At 32.3% G+C, this 27,920-nt stretch overlaps 1 protein-coding gene across 13 annotated transcripts in view; it reads left to right on the top strand.

Annotated features, from left to right (window-relative positions):
* The window catches only part of SEMA3A (semaphorin 3A), an 818,384-nt gene that overhangs the window by 711,867 nt on the left and 78,597 nt on the right, over positions 1-27,920 (top strand). For all 13 annotated transcript variants that reach the window (XM_057304266.1, XM_057304265.1, XM_057304264.1 and 10 more), the window contains one exon: positions 19,055-19,148. In XM_057304266.1, coding sequence (XP_057160249.1) covers positions 19,055-19,148 — 94 coding nt within the window. The remainder of the gene's footprint in view (positions 1-19,054; positions 19,149-27,920) is intronic.

Below are 27,920 nucleotides of genomic sequence, written 5' to 3'. Positions count from 1 at the left end.
AATATTATGGTATGGGTTTTCTGCTCCAAAGCATGGGCATTTGGGGAAGAAATCACATGTAACATAAAGCAATGGCCAGTTACAATACAGCCATGTAGAAAGTACCACAGAAACCCCAGTTTTAGAATAGCCAGTTTTGCCTAAGAGTATTTAAGCTCGTTCCAAAGCAGTTAAGGCAAGAATAGCATCATTTCCACAAATGGGAGTAACACTGTAAGGCACAGAGGAATAAAAGTAAAATGTGATGCAAAAATGTAGAGGAAGTTCAGTGATAGTAAAAGAATGTAATGAGTAGGTTTTCAGAGAACAGAAGTCAATGGGAATGAAGTATTTGGGAAGGGTTTCAAGAGGATAGTAATAACAGCAGTAACAATAAAACAACAACAATAAACGATTTTTAAAGTTATTTCTGAACACTTTTCTGTATAACTTCTGTTTATGCCTCAGATCTCCACTTAGATGTCCACTCTGGGAAGCTTTGTCCGGCTACCTCATTCCCAGTCCCCAACTAAGTTAAATCACCATCATGTTTCACATATAATATCGTTCTTCAGAAATATACATGGAAATTACATGAATGTTGCATATGTATTTATTTAATATCTGTCTTCCCTACAAAACTGTGACAGAGGACTGATAGTATGTCTTATTGAGCTCTGCAACTACAACCCCAAACATGAGATAGGATCATTAAGAATATGGTAAAAATTAACAATTCCATGTTCAAACACTATGCCAACTAGTTTTCTTATTTTATTGCTACAGTAGTCTAAATAGGCAGATGGGGTTTCTTTTTCTTTTTTGCATTCTATAGATGAGAAAACTGGGAATTAGAGTGGTTAAATAAACAGTGCAAAATCATACACCTAAGGAATCCCAGAGTCACAATTTGAGTTCAGGTCTTTAGAACTACTAACCTCTTAATACAGTAACTATATGAAGCTACTTGAAAGTAAATTCTGATAATGACCTGAAAGGGTTTGGATAAATGCATAGAGCAAAGTAATATTTTCAAATTCAAATTCAAATTCAAAAAATTCAAAAAAGAAAAATATGAAGAAAAAGAAAGACATAAAATTAATGCCAAATGTACTAATTTCATTGGGTACTGAAGAGAATATGGTCAATAGACCATTTTGCATATTAGAAAATAGGAAAAAAAAAAGTTGGACATTAGGATTAGGCCAAATTAAGAGGAATCTTGAAAGAAGGTTATATATCTGAAAAAGAGCTACTCAGGATTGTTGAGTAGGAAGTTAATATGATGAAAGCAGGTTTTATAGAATTTTAAAGTGATAAAGTGATTGGTAAAATGGGATAGAGCATCAAAGAAGTCCTTTAGGAAGCAAAGCAGAAATCTGGTGTTGATATAATCACAGCCATATTTGAATGGTGAACGTAGAAGAAAAGAAATATAAGAGCTTCTTTGGTAGAAGGATAAAAAAAAGATTTGATAATTGATAGATAATAAAGAATAAATGAAACTTATAAGCCAAGGGTATGTTCTGGGCTTTGAACATATGTGAGAAATAATGATTTCGGTGTTAAGATTTAGAGCATAATTAGGAGGATTAACTCAATTATAGGATCCTAGTCTTATGAAAAAAATGCACTGCTTGGTTTCCACTGTGTCGAGGTTATGCTTTGGAAGAGACATCCAAAGCAGTGTGTCACTTAGGCAAGTACTGAGCAGAAGGAGAAAAGAAGTGTAAAGAAGGAAGTCATGACTTTGAAGTTCTGAGTAATAGTTAAGGAGAAATAAAATGCAAGAAAGCCCAAGACTCAGCCTCAGCAAAAGCACTTTTGGTGAAGCAGGCGGCGAAGTGATGAAGAAACAAGAAATGGAGTTAGGGCTGGAACACACACAGAATCGAATCAAAACAGAAAATCATCCCTTGAAATAGGTATTCAGAATTTCTGTATTCAGTGAAAATACCAAGTAATAGCAGAAATGACCGAAAAAAGCCTTGGGAAAACCCCAGGGGAGTTAGAACAAGAAAGTCGTTGGTGTTTTCTAATATGGCCCTTCAAGTGAAAGAATGGGCATGGAATTCAGGAAAAAAAGTGTTAATAATTGAGGAAAAGGGGTAAGTATAAAATGAGTTAATGTGAAATTTGGCTGTGAAAGGAATACAATTCAAGGGAGTGTAGGTTAGCAGGAAGAGCAAATTGTGCAACTGGCTAAATTTATCTTTATGAGTTTAAAATATATTTCCTAATTAATCCTAAGAAAAAAACCAAGACTTATCTTTGTTTCTCAGGTCTGTCATTTGCTCCACAGGCCCCTGGTTATCATGTTGAACAAATGAAGAAACAAGTTAAGACAGCTTGTGGTAGAGCAAGATTAGAAATAATGGTTCCTTGTTCCCAGAGTATTTTCTCGGCACACAGACCACATCTTTTTTGCTGTGGATTTTTAAAATCATAATGTTTCATGTAGCAACAACCCGAACAGTTAAACCTACTATCTTCTATTATAATACCTTGGCCATGCATATAATTATTGTAAATTCCAGCTCTGTTAATTATTAGTTGTACCCCTTGGAGCATAAGCAGCATCCTTAACTTTCAAATGAATAAAATAATCTCTACCGTGTAGCATGTTTGTGAGGAATATAAAAATAATATGAAAATAACAATAAACATAATAGCAGAGTTTCTATGTTATTGTCACATATGAGAAAACAGCCTCAGGGAGGTGAAAGTCAGAGTCACACAACTACAAAGCAGCAGAGCCTGGACTCAAAGCCAGGTGCTCTAATTCCACAGACCGTGGAAGTGCCCAGCACTGGACCTTGCATCTTCCTGTGTTCTTAACCGAGGCTACCGTGATTTAACCCTGGTATCAGAGAGAGAGCCGGGAAAGGAAGAGTGGCAGTAGTGCCACAGCACCAGCAGCAGGCTGGTTTCCACCGTTGATGTTCACCCTCTGGTTCTGAGAGAACTTATAATAGCAAGAGGGGTAGGAAAACAGGAAAAAAAAATGTTGTTCTGTCCTCTTCCCTGATCCTGCGTGGCACCTGTTTTTGGAAATTGAAGCAATTACACTGTGCCAAACAATGGCAAAAACAAGAACAAAAATGATGTAGAAGGCAGGCAGTCTAGGTTAACCATACATTTGAGGTTCAGTTGTACTTCTCTGTTCCGAAACCCTGGACATGTCAAAGCTTCTGCCTAACAACCAACCGTGTCTTCCTGATCACGCATTCATCTGCATCTTTTCCATTTTGCCTCCTTTGTTTTCAAAAGTGCAAGAGGGATACAAAAATATTAAAGGAGAGTGATGATTTTACTTGTTTTTCAAAAGGTAAAAAGATACAAAAAATTAGTAATACAACAGGGTGCTTAAGATGAAATTAATTTTATCATATAAATAGTTAAAAACAAATGTCTTCCATGTTTTGTAATTGTTTGTCCTCTGTTAAATATTACTTGACTTTTATCTTCAGGAAGATTTCAGAATTCCACAACATCCAGTTGTTCTATGGTTTATAACTTTTGCATATGATTCAAGATATTCCTCAACTTAGTTCCTATCATATTTTCTCCTTTCTTGATTTTGCGGCCGTTTTTAATTTCTATCTGTGTTTACTCACTGTCCTCCTCCCCCCCCACCAGTTACTTTTTCTCCCCAGAAGAGTGTCTAAGATTTTATGGTCAGGTTCAAAGCTCTGTGTAATATGATATCCTCCTACATCTATGTTCTCATTTCCTACAACACCCCCTCTCATCCTCCCTTTCCTCCTCCTAAACTTCAAATACAGTCCATTGATGCAGTTAGCCAAAAAATACCTCATTCCAAATGTAGCATCCTCCCTTACTAATATAGGCATATCCTTATCCTTTTTCTTAATATCCCTTGAGAATCCCACATTGTCAGGCATCACATTACATAGGCACTTTCAGGTTTCAGCATACTGTAACTTTACTTTTCCTAATGGTATTATCTTTGACAATGTATAATGACTGTGAATAACAGCTTACAAGTAGGTTTTCAGAATATTGGACAGTATATATCTATAAGACAAAAATAATTCACTTGTATGTAAGTGATGAATCACTAAATTCTACACTTGAAACTAATATTACACTATATGTTAACTAACTGGAATTTACATAAAAACTTGAAACTTAATAAAATAAAAAATAAAAAAAAAATAATTCACTGGCTGCTGAGAGCAGATTCCTACCTTATTTTGTTCATGTTCAGAAATTTTGACTTAAGCGTTAGGATATTTGAGGTAAATGGATGTTGCAGCTTTTTATTAATCAACTGGAGAGGTGCCTGATTCTTAGTTTTTTCTTATGTGTACTACATTGGCTTTAGCAAAATTTGAGTATCTTCGAGTAGATGGAGTTAGATTTCTAGTACATACCATATCTGGGAGCAAGAATTTAAATGACAGGAGACTAAGCTTGAATTCCTGATTTTTTTTTTTTTTTTTTTAATTATTAAGACCACAACATTAAGTAGCTCTCTAAAGAAGGTGTTTTGCCTATTTGGGGAAGACTTTTTTATAATACCACATAGAGCAACAAAATTTATATTGCTAACCATTTAGTAATCTAAATGAATTTTGCCCCCAGTCCTTATTATTTCAAATTAGTTATGAGACCTTCTAAACAGAATGGGTATAGGGGATTATTTTATGATTTATGGAAAATTAGAATAATCAGATCATGCCATGAGTGGTTTTGCCTACATTTGCCAACTATCCATAGAGCTGATTGATCTTATTTTCAAATGTTTTTGAGTAAAAATATATAAAGCAACATGTACAGAATTCATTAGTTAGACCTGATTCTCCTGCTTTGTTATTTCATTATCCTAATTTTAAAATTGCTTTCAAATAAAGTGTATGTATCATTTTGGTTGATAACTACATAGTCATTTATTCAAAAAATGAACAGTAATTTCGAACACTATTTGGAAAAAACAGCCACATAGTCATTTTTCTGGTTTTAATAATTAAGTTTTTTTTTAAAGCATTATTATGAAAATAAATAAATGACACTTAGGGATTTGAAAGAGATACAGAGAACTGTAGCAAAACCATAAGTAATTTTACAAAATTAAACCAGACTCAAGAATCAAGATAATGAACGTACAACAGCTGAAATTTCATTGACATGGTTGGTGCTTCTAAGCCTACCACACACCCACCACTTGTACAGTCACTGATGCTCAGCCAGGCAGAAATCTAGACTTGAAGCAGGTCAACAAAACTAAACATAATTATAGTGGCACTTGAGATGTAGCTTGTATTGTATAAAGAATAATGCCTTTACAGAATTAGCTGTGGATTTAGGAATAAGTGTTGTAACAGTAATTCCACAAAGGTTACCATGGAAAGAGGTGGGATTACTTGCTAGAAAAGATTCTAAAGCTGAGATGCTGAATAATTGCTTATTCTCTCTGAATTTCGGTGATTTTATTGATTTTGATGGACTACGTAAAATAGTAAAATTAGTATTAATATTAAAATCAATGGTAAAATAGTAATATTAATTAATCTAAACTACCTAGAAGTCATGGTTATCCTTTATTTGAGTCAGTCATCATTTTGGTTTTATTTACATTTATTACATGCAATTTTTAAAAAATCACATTTTTAAAGATACATCATCTCAAATTATTGATTATATTTGTATTTAATTATGTTAATATTAGGTAACATATATTACAAATCATCTCTCATAAGTTGCTCATAATTTAGTGCCCTTTAATATAAATTTAAAGATAGAAAGTATGTATCAGAAATTGGTTTATTTGCCAAAATAATTTAAGTGATCAGTTTTCAATCAAATTTGGACCTCTTTGCATTTTGACGTTCTATGTTTTAAAAATATTTTTTGAAGTGTCCAACTGTTCAATTCTGATATCACATTTTGAGGATGAGAACTATTTTCTTTATTGTAACTGTGATGGCACAGTAATGAATAGCACTAGCAATTGGCATTATATGTTATTTAAATGATCCTGTAAAATTTGGACATTTGACTATGTACTATTGTAGGTATAGAATACTGCTCTGAGAGCATGACACCTGCAGTGTTTCAGTAATGCCACAAATTCAAAATTTAGTTTTTCTGTCCATGTGGAGATTTTAGATGGCTTACATTTTTTGTGAGTTAGAATTAATAATGGATTCATACAGGTATTCCTTGAGTTCAAAACTAACAGCATTATATACTTTGCCTAGATTTTCTAGGACATCCTTTGAAAAGGACATCAGGACTAAATTTTTACAAGGTAATGTAATAGTACCTTTTGTTTTTAAATTAAAGAGTAACATTTTAATGCAAGATCATAAATAAAGATGACTAAAAGAAAATATATTTCTTTTGCAAATACAATTGTTTTATTTAGCATTACAGGATTCTTCAGTGATAATATTAGAAATTGCCTAAATTCCTCAGGATTTACTACTCCACAATATACTCACTGCCTTTTTCATTATCTTTCCCATTCTTTTGTTATCATTATGAGCTCTTTCCACTTCCCACTTCCTGCCGCTTATCCTTGTTATTTAGCTTTGCAGCTAGAATGCAGCTCAAATAAATAATTCACCATTTGAAAATGAATGAAACATATATAATATATTCTGCTCTTTCAAAAGCATTACTTCTTGCCTCTGAGTGTGCTCGCACACAACAATGGCATGGATAATGAAGCTGATGACAACATACTGATAAAGGGAGCAGAATTAGAGCAAAACTACAAAGCAAACCAAAAAGCTACCCCAAAGGTAGAATCTTTTTTTTTTAAGTGTTTTTCTTCTGCCACCATGAGGCAAGTCATCCTCAATCTTGTTCACCATAGTGTTAGAAGCATAAAAAGAGAAAGAAGGCAGAAGCAAATAGGGACTTTTTAGTCAATATTATAATTTTTAAAAAGTCTGTTTTCTTAACCTTTAACATACATTATAATCTGTGGGTATCTATATCTTAAAATACTTGTAAACCCACTATCATACTTAAGATTTTAAAATATATAATAATAAGTTGTACACATGTTTATATGTAATGTAAATATGAGGTCAGATATATAAAATACATGCATATGTATGTATATATACATATGTATATGCATATTTATAACCATAATGCACGTTCATAGACATAATCAGTAGTCCAGCATAACTTTTTTTATATTTGCATATTTTATTCCAATTTTTCCATTAGCATACATATTTAGGGGCTTTCTGATTGTAATTATGTGTATTACCCATCAACTGATCAAAAATAGACTTGGATAGATAGTGACAGTTTTGCGTTTGGTTTTTTTTTTTTTTTTTTAAATCACTAGTGCCTAGACAGAAAACAATTTTGCTATTTTCCCTTTCTTTTATTCCCACATTTGTCCATTGTTCAAGTTGAGCCATTCTTCTATGCCACAAATACATCATGTGCATTCTTTATTCAGCTTACTTAAACTATCTCTTCATTTTGAATTTGTATAACACAAAATATGTAGGAATATATGTCATAACTTAAAGTAATTAAGTTTTATTACCCTCAAATTTTATGTTAATATTCCCCCACCCCTGAAACTTTAAATTTTTTAATGACAAGGATTAAAGTATATTTTTTAAGAAAAATAAATGGCCATGAATAAGCTGAGCAAGATATTGAGCTTTCAACTTCTCTTAAAATTATTTATAATAAAGATTCATTGTTTTCTCTAATTGAAAATGTCATTTTGAATGATATAAATTTCCAGTCCACGTGAATGGTAATTTTAGATGCACAGTTTAATTTTCAACATCATTCTATTTAACAAACCAATAAAAATGCTTGATTTATTCAGATTATAATTATAATTGTTTATTTGATAAAGAAGCCTGGGTTAGGCAGAAACTGACTTCTACCAGTTAGATTCATTTATAAATAATTCAGATTTTTACTGTAATAGATTAGAAATAAAGACCCAAAAGTCACTCAACATATGATATAGGATGTCTCTATGGTCATTAATTTGAAAAAAGAAGTCACCCAATGTCTGGGTATTTCTGTAAGGACTGCCGTGCCTTTAATTTTCAGTGGTTAACTATACACTCTTAAAGCTCAATTCTTAAGGAATCTGGATAATTAATTTAGATACAAATATTTGGAACAGTCCATTTTTTAAATAAAAGTGAAGAGCAGTATGCATATAGATCAACTTAATTATATGAAAAGAATGAGCAAAAAACTATGGAAATTTATGATGCTATGATAATTAGAGTTTCACATCACTTTGAAGTCCCCATTAACTTCTATGTTTAACCGTGATTAATTGCTAAACCTTATAATACTTCCATCATGAGATACGTGAGCATGACCACATTCCTTCTGAGGACTTTATCATATGAAGTAAATCTGAAAAATCAGGACTAGTGTATAGTGTATAAATGCAGTGTATTTTTGGTGATTCAGTTAAGTTATAATACTTTATAGGGGTTGCAAACTCAAATGCCTATGGTGACCGTGCAGGTGACATAAAAAGATGAAAGAAACACAGAACCATAGGGAACAGTGGAAATGGATTGTCCTATGAAAAGTCCTAAGTCTCATGAAAAGGCATTCAAATTCAAGATTTCAAAACCTTGTTCCAGCAAATAAAGCATGTCTCCGGGCCACATTCAGTCCATGCACTGTTAATTTGAAGATTTGCTTTGATAATAAGATGTAGAGACCCTGTTTATTTAAATATATGAGCTACATGATTATTGTATAAAATTTTAAGAAAGAGAAAAACAATATAAATAGAAAAAATATGCAAATAACATAAGCTAGAGACTTAATATTATAATGAATTTCCTTCAGTTTTTTTTATGCATCTTACATAATTATTGCATTATTGCTTTGGCAGTATTTTCATAGGTATTAATTTTAGGTATTATAATTGATAGACACATCTATTATGCCTGTATTATAATCAGTTATGTAGGTATAACATAATTTACCACCCCTTTCTTATTGGTATTTAACTTTTTTTTTCAGTATTCTAAATTACATGATGAACTTTGTCTTGTTTTAATTTTTTCCTTTTTTTTCTTTGCATTTGTATATATTTCCAAAAGTAAAATAATCAAAGCGTGTGGACATTTTTGAGGCTCTTTCTAATTCCCAAACTATTCTCTAAGACTTATATTCTCACAAAGAATTTATAGTATTCTCTCCTACAATACCTCTGCCAAAATAATAAACATTTAAATATTTCCTAATTTGCTAAAAGAAAACCATATACTTACATGATATGATTATGGTAATACTTAAATGACCAAGTTTCACTTAAACATCTCTTGGTATAAATAAAATGTTACTTCTATTGGCCTCATTACTTCCCAGACAGTATCTATGAAACAATCTTGAAATGTAAAGAATCCATATGAGTAGATGTCAGTACTTCTTACAGTACATATGCTTCTTTCTGTTGACATATTTACATTTAAGCTGATAATAATTCCCAGTGGTATCTAATCATGGATGTGACAAACACATTTATAAAAAGAACTGTTAGAAAGTAATAGCTCTACTTTCACAATTTAGGATAAAAAAATTCTGGTGCTTTATGAAGTGATAAGATAGCAAATAAAAAAGTAACTATGCTCTTTGAACATAGAAGACTTAAAATGCACATGGAAAGAAAGATCAAGTTAATTCTTCCACTATTTTATTTTTGGGGGAGGGCAGCGATTTGCTCTTTGGTTGAACTTACTTTATCAGGTCTCACTGTGGTAAAACACTGTAGAGTAAATTGCTCATGTTCTGGAATTTCTCATTCTAGCCAAGATAGAATTTTTCCTTTCATTGTTATATACCTTGGGAGTTAACAAGCATTCATAGCTGAATAATTATACTATGACAGGTATGTGTTATCTGCATAAACTCAAATTAAGCTCCTATTAAAAACATAATCTGCATGAAGTATGAACACATATGCTTTCTGTTTTCCTTGGTTTATATCATTAATTTTAATGATGACAGAAAGCAGATGAATTATGTCACTGTTTGAGGAACCCAGATAAATTCAGGTTCCTTAAATTTAGAGGGCAAATCCTATTTAATCCAGCTGTAAGGACTATATATTGTTACTAGGGTAGAGTGATACTAATTTTTCACAAACTTGGGAACAAAGTAATTTCATAAATTTTTTTGCAAATAAGGTTAGAAATATGTTAATTTCTTCTACTTGTCTTTACTATATTAATAGTATAGTGCAAGGACTATATTAAATACAGTTTTATCTGTTATGATGAATTCAGTTAAGATTACTTCAAGGCCTAACTAGGTATGAACTACAGGGAATGTAAAGTTGAATTAAGAGATATTATTATGACAACATTTTATGTATGATGTGTATTCATGAAGTAACATGGTTGTGCAAATCAAGTACAAAAAAATTAGGCTTCTTTAATTTCTCTAGCTATTCTTGACCTTAGAAATTGGCTACCTGGCTCAATAATATACTAGCAATGTGACCTTCGGCAAGTCACTTTTCCTCTTTGTTACTCCATCTACAAAATTAGGATAATCACACTGTGTATTTCAGGGGTATTGTGAGAGTAAAAAGTAATACCTACAAAGCACTTAGGAGACTGTGCTTGGCTAATAGTTGCTTAACAGGTATTAGCTATTGTTATCACCAAAAATGAGATATCAACATGTTATCATAGCAAAGATATACCATTCATAATATATTTATGATAATTACAATTAACTAGATTTCCGTATGGTTAAATATGCTTCTCTATGTTAAAACACCATTTATTTCATTTAATCCTTAGGGCTGTGGTTTATTTCCATTATTTCCATTTCATAGATAAGAATATTGGCACTTCAAAAAGATTAATAATTGGTACAATGAGTCATAACATCTAGATTTCATAATCCATAAACAATATTTGATCATATCTACCTTAAAATACAAATGACAGGAATATTCTGGATCATGGTAAAGCCATGTGATCTCTGGAGACCAATTTCAGAGGTAAGATTTCTGCTATACTAATGCAATGCTTGAACAGATTATAGCATTGAAATCAGTGGGGCTAGGAGCCAACCATCCCTACTTAGGTTTTTAACCTGTAGATGAACTTAATGGAAATATTGTCTACCCTGATGATGTTATCCTTCTTTCTGTTTTGGATCCTAAGAATTTCTCAGGAACAGAAATTATATTCAATAAGAAGTCTGTATAAATATATCTAGAGAATGATCATAGCTCATGAATATTAAACTGGACAATATTTTATATAACTGACATATTTTTTGTTATTTAATAGATAACATTTATTTTTGTTATAACAGTTGTTATAGTTGGTTATAGTTGTTATAGTTGGTTTTGTAGCTTTACTTGCTGAGGAAAATTACCTTTCCAGGGTGTACATATAAAAAAAGTAGTGGTAGTTATTGAATAAGTATAATAATAATTATTGACTAAATATTTTAGCATCAAATGACTACATTTTGGATTTAAAACTAAATATTACATTTCTTATACATCTAAAACTACTCAAAAGAAGGGGTGCTAGGTGGCTCAGTCAGTTAAAGTCTGAGCCTTGATTTCAGCTCAGGTCATGATCTCAGGGTTGTGAGATCAAGCCCCACGTCAGGTTCCACACTGGGCATGGAGCCTGCTTAAGATTCTTTCCCTCTCCTTCCCTATTTGCCCCTCCCCCACCACATGTACTCTCTCTCAAAAAAAAAAAAGGGGGGGGGGAAACACTACTCAAAACACTTAATTAATATGAAAATAGGGCTTTGTTAGTATACTCAGACTTAAAAGTCCTTATAGGTATAAATCCTTTTCTTGAACTTATCTTTCAGTCTTTCAGAGTTTTTTTTTTTGTTTGCTTTTGTTTTATATTCTAATTAATAGTCATTTATTTGCAGTGATGTTTAAGTTTACTGCAGAGAAAGATAAAATTCTAATATGATATAATATGGCTGAAGTCCTAGCTAAATCTAAGGCAGGACTAATACATTATAATCAGTGCAGCAAATTGTATTTGCTTTATTCGTATAACATTCAGTATGAGAGACCAGGGTTACATTTCTTTTTTTTCTTCCTACAATGTACGTTGTTAAATAACTCTTTTTGACATACTAATTTTTATGAAGTTTATTATTTGTAATTGGTCTTATATTCTTTTGAAGAGTCAAGGACTTTTAATAGTTCTCAACTTTGAAATCACTGTGGAAAATAAGGAGGTTCAAACAGGCCAGGAAACTTAAGTTTGAATGATTAGAATAGCAGAAGGATTGGGACTGAAGTTCAGAAGCTGAATTTATAAAAATAAATGAATTCCAAGTAACAGTATATAGAGAAAGAAAAGGAAAATGGATTTTAAAAATCTGGATATCCCTGCATTATGCTCAAGCGGGAGGTGGGGGGCAAAGAGCCAGAAGCAGATGTCCAAGTTCAGAGTGATAGGATAATAGAATCACACCATGTTAGAAATAGAAAGGTCTTTATAGAATAACTGATTTGGAAACTCTTAACATGACTACCACATGAAGTCAATAATCCTTAAAGACTGCTTATAAAACATGTATATGCTTAGCTTCAGTTTTCTTGAGGAAGGAATCCATAGCTTTGCTGGAAAATGAAAGGGGATTCTGTTGGAAAAAAAGTTAGAAAATGTGAGCTATAAAGAAGCTTGACCAAACAACTTGATCAAGACACAGCATACAGCATACAAAAATTCTTTAAATTGCTGTAATGTGTGAAAAAGACCTACTTCTGCCCTCCCCTGACAGTGGCAATGGTTCTTTTCCAGCCACCAGGCACGTATGTCTCTAAATCATCTTTCACATCACTGTCAGATTCATCATAATATTGCACCTCTTTGATGCTCTTGTTCTCCAGCTAAAATTATCACTGTGTCACTGACACCTTCTGAATACACATTAAAGTGCTTATTTTGGCAGAGAAAACTTTCCATTTTGATTCCAAATGTATTTTTTAGCCTTATCTCTTAATGTATGTGCATATTCTTCATTGTCTAAATTCGACTTTGTTATTTATCAAATATGAATTTATTTTTGAGGGGATTTTATTCTTGCTGTTTCCCCTAGATAGAATAATCTGCCTGCCTGTCCTCTGCCCTCCCTTATGAGCTCCTCTGACCCTCTGCACCCACAGCCATTGCACACACATACACACACATGTGTGCTCACAGCTACACTCATCTCTCACCAAAATACATCTTTTAAGTGTGAAATCAAATAAAGCCTTTTTTCCTATGCTGGAAATAGAAAATAGAAATAGAAAATTAGTGCCAATTTGAACTCCTGTGGCTTCCAGTTTCTACTATTTTAGGATACCGCTCACATACTATGTGTGGTAAACCCATTTTTTTTAATGTAGTGGTTAAAAACATGGATTTGGAAAGAGTTCTGTTATCAAATTCTTATTCCACCACTAGTCAGCCTTATGATTTTGAGTATTACATGTAAATGTCTCAGTTGCTTTTCTGTATAGCTGGCATAATAATAGGGTTATTTGAAGATTAAAGTGAAATAATATACTTGAAGTACTAGGACATAATTAACACTTAGTATATGTTCATTGTTAAGTGAAATAACCACCAAATAGCTTTATAAGCTTGTAATATTGTATGTATATAATGTAATATTGTATTATAAAATGTGCTGTTGTTACATATCTTTTGTTATTTCTTGTACCTTCACATTTCAAGCATAATTCTTAATCACAGCTCACTGTATTTATCATATTAATTAACATTATATTAGTGCCAAATAAAACTTTCTAAAATAGATACAAAGATGAAATGCCAGTGAGAAATTATGTATTTAATAAGTAGAAAATTACATTCAGCAAGCCCAAACAGCTCCTCTAGTTTGCTGTTCCATTCGCCTGTATCCAGGAGCTACTTGAAGTAACTTCTGTTGAGTACAAAATGGTGAAGTGGAATATTTAACACTGGAATGACAGGATGCACAGGAAAAAGATTACATTGTTCAGAAAGATTTTTGAAGTTCTGCAAAGGAACGTTCTAGTAATTTTACCCTCCATGAAGATGTCTCTATTAAGAGGGGTAGTATTTTTTAATAAGGTCAATGAAAATCATTAACGAGGAACAGGAATGTAAAAACAAAAGGCCTGTATGGTTATACTCTTTGTCACTAGGTTTTATTTTTTATCATTTATAGTAGGAGTAAACGCATATTTGAAGTGTATAACAAGTATCAATAATAAATAGTGACACAATACACGGAAAAGTTAAAGGGTATATACTATTTTTAAAACTCTTAAAACTTGCTTTAATATTTGAATTGTATAGCCTGCCTCTACCACACAATTGTGTTTATCTGGGTCATATCCTTAAACGTGTACCTGCAGAGATTAGAAAAAAGTGATTCAAATGGAAGAATGACATCCAGGACTGTTTGGGACATGTATTTATTCATCCGTACTGCCATTAAATGGTACTTAGTATAACCCTGGTTAATAAAAATAAAAAATTAAACTAGTGTTTTTAGTATAATCCCTTCTTGTATATTTCATGGACCTTTTTTTTTTTTTTTTTTCCTTTTTTACTATGACTGTGATGTGATGACAAGTCTTCTTTCCTTGGACGCCTTCCTGATTTCCAATTTTATTCTTTGCTGTTAAGGGAATGGGATTCAGGATCTAGAGCTGCATTGTCTAGTAGAGCTTCTGTGACAGTGGAAATGTTTGCACCTGTGCAGTCCTGTATTCACAAGCATCGTGTGACTGTTAAGCACTTGAAATGTAGCTAGTGTAACTGAGGAGTGGAATTTTTAGTTTTAATTAATTAAATAGCCTCATGTGGCTCCCATATGGCCATAATATTGCACAACATAGATCTAGTCACCTTTTTAGGAAAAGTAAATTCCAGATGAATTTGATCCACAAAATCATCTCCTTTGGGCAAAATACAGCACGCCACAGTATTTCCTGTGAGATCCTGTTACATCCCATCTTTGCTGAAGCCAATATAGTCATTGCCTGTGTAGTATTGTTAATTAGAATATGCACAAAGGAAGCCAATAAATTATATCTGTAGGAATCTCTGAAAACTTCTCCAAGGAAGAGACTTTTTAATTTACTCTTAAAGGAAAGGAAGTTCACCTTGGGGTTGAGGGCTGAGGGTAGGTGAGGGGAGAAGAAAGAGGTTTCAGACAGAGATGAGAAAAAGCCTAGTGCGACCAGGAATCAGTATAGCTAGCAAACAAGGTGTGTCTTGTGAAGAGCAAGAGAGTAGTAAGAGCAATTTGGAAAACAAAAAAAAAAAATAGAATAATATGTTTTTAAATACTGTCCATGTATTTGTTTGACTTAATTTTATTTGGTTTCCCACCCTAAATGGTCATTCTATCATATATATGTAGGATTTCCTTTTTTCTTTCTTTTTACAAACATCATCTATGTTTTAATCATTAAATAAAACAACTGAAATTACCACTTTGTTACCTAAATTTATTACTTGGGGAAGATTGAGATTTAGGAAATTTATTGCCATGATGTCACCAATGGTTTATAATTTATAAGACTTTGGATTAGACATTAGCACAGTTATTATTTCCTCTAATGCCTTACCTCACCACAGTCTAATAACATTCAGGAAATCCAAAAGACAAAGGGGAAAGAGTGGTCTTGAAAGCTAAAAATAGTTGCTGAAAACTGATGCAATCATGTAATAAAATATGGCCCAATAACTTATATGATATGGTCATAGTATCTGCTAAAGCAATTAGAATCCATGCAGCTAGATTTTTGTTCATGGATTTCTAAAAATGAAAATCACTTCAGCCCAAGTAAGACATATAAAGCTCTGAAGTTTAATTGTGTACATTGGTCTTAGGATTTCTGGTCTTATTACTTGCACATGTGATCTATTTAGCACTCTTAAAACAGAAAATCATTGAGTAGCAGTCAGATTTCAAAAGGCTCTAAGCCCAGCCAGAGGTTGTACATGTGATATGTTACATATGACAACCTAGGATGTGATTATTCAGTTATATTAACACAGAGTTTTGTTTTGTTTTGTTTTTACAGTGAGTTAATATCTTCACACATCTAATAGGTCTTGCTCACAAGATAACAAAAACAGCAATGTGGGTGTGTCTTTATATCAATCACATTGAATTTATCAGACATATTAAAGGGATAGTCTGTTTTAGTTGAGAAATGTTACGCATACTATAATTAGTGATATTTTTCAGGAAAGCTTTTGAACTAGACTGTGGTCTAGCTATAGGTAAGAAAAATTTTCACTGCATTTTGGGAGTCCATGGCATTTAGATAAATTTCAAACACCCATCCTAATTTCCACTGATGAAAATATAGGCAAGCAGTTCCACTGGCACAAGAGATACTCATCAGTATAGGAAAGAATGGTTTTACTGTGGCAACTATAAACAATGGAAAAATGAAATTAATGGATATTTTTTTAGAGCATCCGAATTTGAGTTTCAGAAGGATTTAGGAATCGCCTTAGGCCCAGAATTAATAAAAGACAGAGCCAGAGATAATAGTTCTGTCTGACATCAACACCTTTGCTCCCCATTACTGTATGTAATGGGTATAAATTTTACACTATAAACTTCGTATGTAAGAAGTGTCTTTTACTTCCCTATTCAGAAATGAAATTATGTTTATTCCAGGCTCCGTTGTCAGTAGGCTGGAAAGGAAATTCAATGTTTTACCCTTTAATAGAGTTATGTGACAATATAGAATTACATGATAGATAACCCAGAAATTCGGATGAGAGTTACATTTAAAAGAAAAAGGGAAAACAAAAAGGCCAGCTTTGAACACATTATCTGACACCATGACAGAGTGTAGTTTTTCATCTTCTCTTGAATCATAACTGACATGCTTAACCTCACTGCTATGAAGTTTAATCCTTGACCTTGTAAATCAAATATTAAACATGAGGTTGGAAGAACTTACCTACCTTGGTGTTGTCTTATTAACTTGGACACATGTTCCCAGACATCAAGTGTTTCTTACTTTGATGGGTACCTCCTGTATCTTTTGTCAGTTTTGTAAAATGTTTTATTAGGAAAAGAAATTTATAATAACACATAACAGTATTTTCAACCACACCATCACTTCTCTCTGCTTCTTCCATTTTATGAGAAATAATTACATATACAAATTTTAATAGCATTTTCTGTGATTTGTAGCAATAGAGTATATATCTTTTACTGAGCATATTTGTTTTGGATTATTACCTAATTTTTAATCAAAATATATCTAAATAATACTTAAGGGATTCTCCTGTGCTTTTTCTAGGCGTATGTCAAGTTTCACATTATAATTTTAATATTCAAGTGCCTATGATAAATTTGTATTTGTAAACAAGTTTATAATTTGGTTAGTTACATAACTAAAAGTAATATTTCTTTCAGATTATGCTAGAAAAGTTTACAATAATAACACCATGTGTTAATTTTTCATATTCTTTTGTTATAGTGTTTATGTGAGCAGTATCAAAGTAAAAATAAATTGTGTTCATTTTTTATTTTGCTGCTTTAAAAATGCTTTATTTTGGTTCTCTAATCCTTATAATAAACATGGAAGGTTAAATATCCTATTGGCATTGACTTTGAGAGACCTAAGGCTTAGAGAGATTAATTGGTGACCAAAGAACCAGAGCTAATCCTTGGCCCAAATGGGCCTGACTTCTGACTCACTGCCCTTCCCACTAAAACTTAGCACGGTTCTGAGAAACCTCATAAATTTCCGTGCTCTGTAAATGTCAAAACTCAGCTGAAGGACCATCAGTGCTATGGATACCTAGTTACCAATACAGAATCACTGCGAGGAAAGGATAAAATCAGTAATTCTCACTCATGGTAATAAAGATGGAGAATGCTTTTGCTTTGCTTCCTTTTGCACTCTTCTTCCCTAACTCAAATGAATTTTAAGAGTCATAATTTGAACCTCTGCCATTAGCTCCATCAGAAATATTAAATGTTAAATGTGATCCTTATTGGCCATAAAATGAACACCCTTTATTATTCTAAGGAGATAGAAAATACTTTATGTGAATAGTTAGGGAAATGGCCCAAAAAGCTATTTTATTTCAGTCTGTGGACAAGTTAATGTGCTACTGGAAAAAGCATATATATTCTGACCTAATTAATTCTCAGAGAACTTGTTTCTAAAAAGAGTGCTAGAAATTACCCCCTTCCCAATTTACTCCACTGTCACATAGATATTTCAGTAGCTTGATGCATTCTGAAAACAGGGTCTCAGTCATGAGTTAGTTACCTCCTTCTTAAGGCTTTTGTTGCAGTGCTTTCTGGAATACTTTCTACCTTGGTGCTTGTGCATATTTCTGTATATAGTCAAATGTTCACTCCAGTTCCTGGGTACTTGAGCCTTAGCTGAGCAGATTTTCCTCTGATAAAAATGTGTCACCTCTGTGCTGTTATTCTGATGACACTACCTCTAGGTACACCTCCCCTAAAATCCAGTTTAATATTTCACACTTAAATTGAGAAAGATAGTTTCAGGTATCTCCCACCTTCTAATGTGAGTAATTAAAAAAAATGCTTGAGAAGCATATAAACAGAAAAGTTGTAGGCATGATAATGTGGGGGAAGTGACTGATATGGCTGTTTAGCATTTTCTGCTGGAAGGTACTATGGAAAAGTAAGATAGTGTATTTTGTGATAGATCTAATATAACAGATTGCTATTTTTTTCCTCTATGTGAAGGAAAAAAAAGAGTCATTTAAAATTCTCTCCTTTCAAGAGCCATTGGGGTCGTGCTTGGCATACCTATGTGATAAGATGATCTCTCCAGTCTTATCATGACATGTCTTATTCCTTAGAGTTCATTTATACATTATTACTTAAAACATGCTAAGTGTTACTAAAAATCGCTGAGCTAAGTAGATATTTGGCTAGTAATGGTTGGTTTTAATCCGCTCGTTATTTTGCCATCTCTAAAGTTTACACAAATAATACCCCTTGATAGTGGACATGAATACACAACCTCTCTCTGATTAACAGGTATGTTAACATAGTTATAAATAAATTCAGTACTTCTTTTTCTTTTCTACAGGATAACATTTTTAAGCTGGAGGACTCACATTTTGAAAATGGCCGTGGAAAGAGTCCATATGACCCTAAACTGCTGACAGCATCTCTTTTAATAGGTGCGTAGTCAACAATCAGTTAAATAGTGAATTTTCTATAGATAATAACCATATTGCATGTTCCTTTTTATATACCAAGACTTTCCATTATTAATCACAAACTATTTTAGGAGGATGTCAGTTGAGATATTTTCAAATATTTTGAAAATGAAGAAAAACACTAAATGCTGCTTTGATTTTTACACTGTCTAGTCTGTGATTCTTTTTAATCGAAATGGTTTAATGAATGTCTTTAAAATTGCCTGCTCAATCAGTATACATCCCCACTAGAACTTTAAAATTTATATTCTGAGAGAAGATGGTTTTGGTTTTCATTTTATGAAAGAGGTGTTTCCAGGGGGAATTTTGACAAGTCAGAAGAAAAGAATGAGATTCAGTCTATCTTGTTCATTGTCGTTACAAGATTTGTCACACTCTCAACATTTGGACAACTTAATCAGCACAATCAGTTTTAATGGTCGTACAATTGGCAGAGACGCTATTGTGTTACCTTGAGTTAATGAAGGACCTCACTTTAGGTCTTTTTTTTTAATGTAACAAAACTTTTAATGTATTTCCTCTACACCTTCCTGTAACCATCTTCTTTTCTGTTGTCTTTTTTCTTCTTTTCCTTCAACAATGTAGCTGGGTAGGGGATGCTTAGTCATAGTTCTAAAGGATGGAAATAGGAAGATAGAAGTAAACAGAAGAGAAAACCTTAGTCTGTATTGAAAGATAAAGAATTGTTTCCACATACTTTTAATCACCTTTAGATTGTGTTAAATAAACACACAAACAGAAAGTGATACATCCTTAAACAATTATTCTTTTTTCTTTTCTTTTAACTTTTGGGCATACCAGCAACCAAAAACACAAAAGATTCTGAGTCATTACCCTGTTCCAGAATATATTTTTCTGTATGATCATGTAGAAATTATATAACTTTTGTTTCCTTTTCTTTTTTTCCCCTTTTCTAGAAAATACAGAAAGCAATTATTTGATAATAAAAATAATAGTGAAGCTTATCAAGTATAAAATTTCTAATTGAATTTTGAATGAGAAGTCTAGATTTTTTTTAAAAGGAAATTCAGGTTATTATTTGATACGTCCTAAGTTCAGTTTTGCCAGTCTTTTGTTTTTAAAAATAACTTTTTTCCTACTTAACAAAATAAATTCTAGTCATATTGACTACAGCATTAAGTATGAAGATCTATTTTTTCCATTATTCTCTAGTGTTTACTTTATCACTGTTTTTCACTGATCTATTTTCTATTAAGAATAAGAACATTACAACATGAATTATCTCCTCTGTTGCTTTTCAGATGTAGACAATTTCAGTCCATTTGATCCATTTATGGAGCATTTTAACAAAAGTTTAAGACCTGAAGGAATGCAGCAAGTGTAGCACACTTATAATTTTCCTATTCACAGATGGCCTAGTGATTACATGTGGATGACTTCTTTAAGTGCACACACAGAAATGTGAAAGTTGTCTTAAACAAAGGGGAGGAGTTCTACCTTGCTCAAACTTGCAGCCTATACTTATTTAAATTGCAGACTGAAAAAAAAAAAAAGGTAGATATTCCTCAGAAAGCGGTATGTTAAATTGTGCCTAAAGCAGCTTTAACTTGTGGTATGTTTCTCAGTGGGGATTTGCTTGATTATTTATTTTAATATTCCACTGAGAGAAGATGATGACAAGTAAGTATTACATAGTTCACATGGTATGCAACCACACAAAGTCCACAAAGAATATGAAACTACATAGTTTGGGTTTTATATTAGAACTTCTTTGAAAAAGCTGTATAAATTTGTGAAAAGGAAAAGAGAATGAGGTAAGTTTCATGAGTCAAGAAGAGGATGTGTGGCTTAAAAAAATACAAAACAAAAAAACAGCTTTTAAATGCAAGTCCAGACTTCACCTATCCAATCAGTAAAATAATCGAGTAACTTTTACAGCTATTTGGTTCTTCTGACAAGGAAAATTATTCAAGCCAGCATAAACTAATTTCTGAATCCACTGAATAGCAAGATACAGAAAAATGAACAGGCCATACTAGACCTTGTAAAATCCCTCAAAATATCTGCAACATCATTTTAATTCAAGAGCGGTGACTTTATTACCTGCTTTCTTTATAACTATGCTATAAATTCTTCCTCTCATAATACATTTAATTCCCCTTGTTGAGTTTTTGTTGTCATTTTCTCTTGTGCTGCTTTAAGAACCATTTGATGGAGTTTTTTTCAACATAAATATTTTCTATAGCACTTCCCAGACTTTTACATACAAGGGTAACACCTGTCTCTGAAATATACAGGTTGTACATTGTGTATTAGAGAATGGCTATTAGGAAAGCCTGTCTGCCCAAGAGATGTTGCATATATTCTCCTCATTTCAGCACATAAGAGAAAATTTCAAGGTAATTCTGGGCTGTTTCCTTCCCCAGTACTGGGAAATAAAATTTAGTATTTGACTCAAACCACCTATAAACTGGTTAGATTAGGCTTGACTGCAGATACTTTTTATATCATCAGTCCCTTATTAAGCAGTTTCAACCACTAGTAAGCTTTCAATCCAGATGACAGCTTAAAAATTAGTTTATGAAATTTATTAAGGTTTAATATAACATTTTCAAAATGCCATAGTTTTTTATCATTAATGTTTTTAATAGACTTTGCTTTTTAGAACAGTTTTAGGTTCACAGTAAAATTAAGGAAAAGAAATCAGAGATATCACATACACCCCCACAGCCACTCATATAGGCTCCCCCATTATCCACTTCCTCCACCAGAATGGTACTACTATTACAAGTAAGGAACCAACACTGACACATCATTAACTCACAGATATAAGGAGGGCACTCATTGTGATGAGTAGTGGGTGTTAAATGTAAGTGATGAATCACTATATTCTACTCCTGAAACTAATAGTACACTGTATGTTAACTAACTGGAATTTAAACAAAATGCCATGGGTTTTTAAGCTGGTGACCACAGAAAATATGGATTCTTTCCTGAGCAATGCATAGCTACTAAATTAAGTCTCCAGATTTTATAGCATGTCCTAAGTTTTTAGAGGACCATCAGGGAAGGGAGGGAAAACTGAATGGAAGGAAATCAGAGAGGGAGACAAACCATGAGAGACTCTTGGCTCTGGGAAACAAATTGAGGCTTGCTGGGGGGGAGGGGTTGGGGTAACTGAGTGATGGACATTAAGGAGGGCAGGTGATGTGATGAGCACTGGTTATTATACGCAGCTGATGAATTGTTGAACATTGCATCTGAAACTAATAATGTACTATGTTTTGGCTAACTGAGTTTAAATTTTAAAAAATTAAAAAAAAATAAAACTCCTTAGTAAAGTTAATTTTTTAAATCTCCTTTAATAAAAATCATTCTGTCAATATTAAATTATTCCAGTATTTATTTTTAAGTATGTCTTGTTTCATCTACCTGTAAATATTTCAATTTTAATGACTTTGTTTAAAAATTCTTTATTAAAAATAGCAGTATCTCCCCTACTCAGAATAAATTTCAGGTGTGGACACAAGAATAAAATCTTGTATTTTCCACACTAATTGTCATCTCACATTTTCATGATGTGAAAGGAGTAGTCAGCTTGAAAGTATTTTTATTTCCTCATTGTATTCTTCCCCAGGCATTGTAGTGCTAATAATTTAGAAATAACCTATCACTAAGTAGTATTATTGAAGTCTATTGCAAGGGTCTAGGACTTTTAGCTATGGTCTATTTCCCCAAGATAGAATTTTGCCTTGCCTCAGGAAAGAATGTAATTTGACAGAATATGCTCTCACTTAGTATTAGGTCACATGAGGTACTCCCTAAATTAATTAACTATAATTGAGAATATTATTGGAACCTCCCAGAACCTCAGTTTCTTTATATGTAAAATGGCATGGCCGTGCTAATTCCACTAGTTTGTTGTGAGAATTAAATGAGACAATTTAATAACGTATCACATTTGAGTGCTTAACATATTTCTGGAATGTATGTAGAAGTAGAAACCAAGAAAAAAAAAAACAATAGTGGTTTCTATAAAGGAGTCTGAGAGACAGATTTGGTACCTTATAAATTTTATATTTTAAATTTTGTACCATGTGTACCTATAAACTCAAAAGGAGTTTATAAGTTTAAAAGGACAGCATAAGTAACAAAGCCAGTAGTACAGAGAAGATGGTCAATAGATGTAAAAATGTAAAATTATTCCCATACCCTTCCATTCTCTAGAAATGGATTTCATCCATGCCCTGCATGTATGTATATGTATGTGTTTGTGTGTGTGTGTATCTGTGTGTAAGAGAGAGAGAAACATAAATTCATTTTTCCTCTGTTCCTAATAACTCTGCTAGTCTGTGAGTGGAATTTACTCAAGGTGTTAACAATATAATGGCTTGTCTTTAGGTTTGTTTGATTTTTGCTCAACGTCCATGTCACACATTACACCTGTGTTAGTAATGCTGCGATTTCATCAGGAAATGTTTTTTTCACCTTCTATTTCTTCTCACCACACCCTTCTTAGGAATTGTAATCTAATACAGTAACTGATCTAAGCCACATTTTTACTTCATTTTGAGCTGTGAACATAAAGTCCAGAAGTACATATGAACTTTTGTTTTTAACACATGCTTCTCAGGTAATTCTGCCATGGTGGAAATGGAGTTCACTAAACTTTTTGTTCATCTCAGTAAAGAATGCTTTCCATAGAGACAGTTTGGAAATCTTATAGTTAAGAAAGAATGGCAGAGTACTCAAATAACAACTTTCATATTTGACAATTTTTAGATTGTTGGTTACATCTGTCAGCACTAATTTTTCTTAGTCTGATGCATTATTTTTGAGACATCAAACTTGCTATTTGGTGTCTTTTGTGGAGAGTCTAAAAACTGTGTTGGACGGAGTATTCACAACCACTTTTTGATATATATAACAATTCCTTGAGTATATTATTTTACCATCAATTTAATAAAATTGGACAAATGTCATATTTTCTTTTACTAGTAGCTTAGTACATATGGAAAACCTAAAAGTATGCATTTTAACCATAATGCTATTTGAATCATTGTAGGAAACATTTACCTAATACACTACTTCAGATTTTCAAAAAGACTTTTTATATTAAGGGTCAGAAAACTGGAAAATAAGCACTATGCCCAAGAATCAACATATAATTTGATAACTTCATAAATGACCTGGAAACTACAAGACAAGTTTGGCAAGTAGACTTTTTTTTGTTAAACATACTTGTTCTTAAAATAAGCCAACTGAGATATAGTAAATTTCTTATACTCACTTATCATTAGGATTTTATATAGCTACAGAACGTACTCAGTCTTTAATCCATGGTGGAAATGCACAAGTATATTAAATAAAATATATTCTAAGTTCACTATTATTTATTTGCTTATGAGAATGCAAAAGTAGGATATTCTATCACCTTTACATTTGGGTGAAATAATAAATAGGTCCTACAGTTTCTGTGGAGCATTCATCCCTGATAAGAATCCTATAGACATCTCAGCAGAAGATCTGGTTTACGGCCTGATATAAACAACAGTTACTGATAATGAGCGATGACAATATGAGAATGTACCCTTCATGGCCACTTAATTGTCTGGTGTCCTTACAGCTCACAAAAATCACATTGGCTCTTGCTAAAAATAATATTCAGGTTGGAGGGAATTTCTTAAGATGAGGCAACTGGTGCCTAAACTGCAAACTTCCTTGGTGTCTAAGTCAATTCTTTAATTCTGTTTTAGTAATAAATTGATCAGTAGTCTCCTACTGAAGAACTCTCTGCTTTCTCTAAATGACCTACTTATCTACTGTCAAAAGAAAAACAAAATCAGTCTTTCTGCCTTTGCCTTAATTTTGTTGATTTTTGCCTTGCTTATGTGGGAGTGGATGAAAAAAATGTAAGTTATAAAACAAGTATATAAATTAGTAAGAGAAACAAATACCTATGTATATCCATAATAGTTTCCTTTGGTGGTGTTATTTTAACTCTCCCCTTAATAGAGTTTACATGTAATAGCAAGTGTAATTATGGATTTTACTCACACTAAAGCAAGCCCCCCCCGCAAAAAAAAAAAAGATTGGGTGAAAGAGGATAAAGGGACTAAATCTACTAATTTCCAGTTATATAGTAAAATAAGTCATGGAGATGTAAAAAAAAAATAATGGCATTCTTTATTCTACCATTTATGATTATACCTCCTGTTAGGCATGTTCTGTCTGACTACACTCTGGTATGAAATTGTTCAGTTTTCTCCTTCTCATGGTTCTCTTTTCATCTTTCCTGATTTTCGTAACCTAACATGTCTATGAGAGGGCAATGAGGTTCAACTAATGATTTAATACTTTTGATTTTTCAAGGTAAAGAGGACACAAGGCATCCTATGGCAGGTGCGACAACATTAAAGTATTTGAAATTAATATGAGCATTTTAGGCTGCTTTCACAACACATTTTTAACTGATGCCCTCTTACACAGATAAAGAAAAATAATTTACCTGAAGTTTAAAAATCCATTACATCTATTTATCAATTATTTGTAAAAAGATAAAATACCAACCTTAGTAAAGTGATTGAAATTAAGTTATAATTAAGGAGACAGTAGGCATTTACTTACATATTTCAAAGTACCTTTGAAACTTATAAATAGCTTACTCATAGCATTTTTGTGCTTTTAGAAAAGATTTATTTTTTTTACCTTGTTGGTAGATAAAATGTTACTGCAGCATATTATTATGAGAGCAGGTCAGATTTGAACTTGATATTTAATTAGGTGAAGAGAACACAAGAAGCTTTTGAATCCCAAAGATACCATATTATGACAATTTAGAGTCCTAGAGTACCATTCATTTAGCTAGTAATTTGTACTTAATATATTGTCAAACCATTATTTTTACTTGTCTTGGTTCACAACAATCCAAAATAAAAGATCACTATCTTAAAACTCATCTGTAAGAAAAGATGTCTTTTTATCAAAATTTCAAGCTAAACCTTGGAGTTGTGCACTGATTCACTCTGCTCAGCTCTTCTCCACTGCCTTAGACATTGTCCAAAGGTTGGTGCATTCAGACACATCAGAGAACCACAGGTTCTCCCAAAGGAATTGAGTTGGACCACTGAGAACGTCTGTTTTCATTATAAAGCTTTTATTTGTAAGTGAGAATTGAGGGTGTGAACAAAGAATATCACATGAGAAATCAGATTAGTAAGACTTTCCCAGAGGCATTTATACTTGAAGATGCACAGGAAGTTTTTTCAGTTTATCTAATAAATATGACAATCCTTTGGAAATGATAGTGTTATACAAATGTTTATGTTTAAATTTACTTCTATTTTATTTTCTGATTATTTTTCAAATCAGTGAATGCAGAAGCATTAACTTATCCAAATGATCAGCAAGATAATATTAAGTTTACCATCATTATAGCAGATTATTTAGATAAAATTTTATATTTTTTTGTTTCGTTTTGCTGATAATTCACTACAAGTAAGCAGGCAATAGTAATATGTTTCCTGGATGAAATGATAGGAGGTACTTTCTGTTTAAAGGAAAGAAAATATAATTTTTACAACCTTCAGTTTATTAAAAGCTGGTATGGTTTAGTGTAAGAGGACAGGGAGTAAACAGGCCTGAGTTTGAACTTTCACCCTTACTTTCCTAGTTATTAGCTGAGCAACCTTGGGTTTCTTGAACTGTAAAATAGGGATAACATTTACATCATGGGATTGTTGACAGAACTAAATGAGATAATTTGAAAGTGTCAAGCCACTGCCTAGCTGCCCAGCAAACACAGAATGGTATTCAGTAAATATTAACTTCTTTTTCTCCTCCCTTCTTCCTTTTTATTTGAACCTTGTCACTGTGATTCCTCCATTATTAAACTCTGACCTAGAGTTAATTCAATTTAAGTAGAAATGAGTCAAAAACCACAATAGAATCTTGAACTGTGATGATTATGACCTGTATTTGTCAAAACTTCCTCCTCTTCAGACTTTGCTTTTTCTTTTTTAAATTTCTTTTTAAATTGTATTTATTTAAGTAAAATCTCTACACCCAACATGGAGCTTGAACTCACGAACCTGAAATCAAGAGTCATATGCTCTTTTGACTAAGCCAGCCAGGCACCAGACACATTTCTTTTATATCTGAGACTATGTGATAGACTTGTTTTTAGACTATGTGATAACTTATACTTAATTAGAACTCTTCTCCCACTTGATATATTCAAAAACAAAAAGCAAGAAAATAATTTTGGGGAAGAAAATATTGTTCCTTTCTAAAGTATTGCAAAATTTTATTCATTCAGGTACAACAAAAAAAATATATTGAAATTTTAACTTCTATTAAAATAAAAACTATAAACAATATTTTACAGTGATATCTTACCCTAAAAAAATAAGGATTTTAGAAGTGCAATAGCTTTACACATATAAAAATGTGATGAATATAGTATGCATTTTTTCTTTTGTCTCACATCATAGTAGAAAGGAATAAATGTTATGTTTTAGTAATGTCCCCTGAACCATATTTTACTCCATTTTTCGCAGTTCCTACTTAATGAGTTGTCATATACTAGTGAGTGATCATTTACTAAAATACTCCTTTCAACAAAGACAGGATAAGAATAAGTAACTGCCTAATGATGCAGAGAATTTTTCTCTTTTCTTTGTAGCAGTTTTTTTACATGAAACTTTTATTTTGTGTGTTTTGTTTGTTTTTCTTTCCTTAATTGAATTAAAGGATGTGTATGTGGTTTTATTT

Source organism: Ursus arctos, unplaced genomic scaffold (genome assembly GCF_023065955.2).
Source record: "Ursus arctos isolate Adak ecotype North America unplaced genomic scaffold, UrsArc2.0 scaffold_3, whole genome shotgun sequence".
Lineage (NCBI taxonomy): Eukaryota > Metazoa > Chordata > Mammalia > Carnivora > Ursidae > Ursus > Ursus arctos.
The sequence above is the reverse complement of the archived record's forward strand: the minus strand, read 5'-3'. Positions and strand labels throughout refer to the sequence as shown.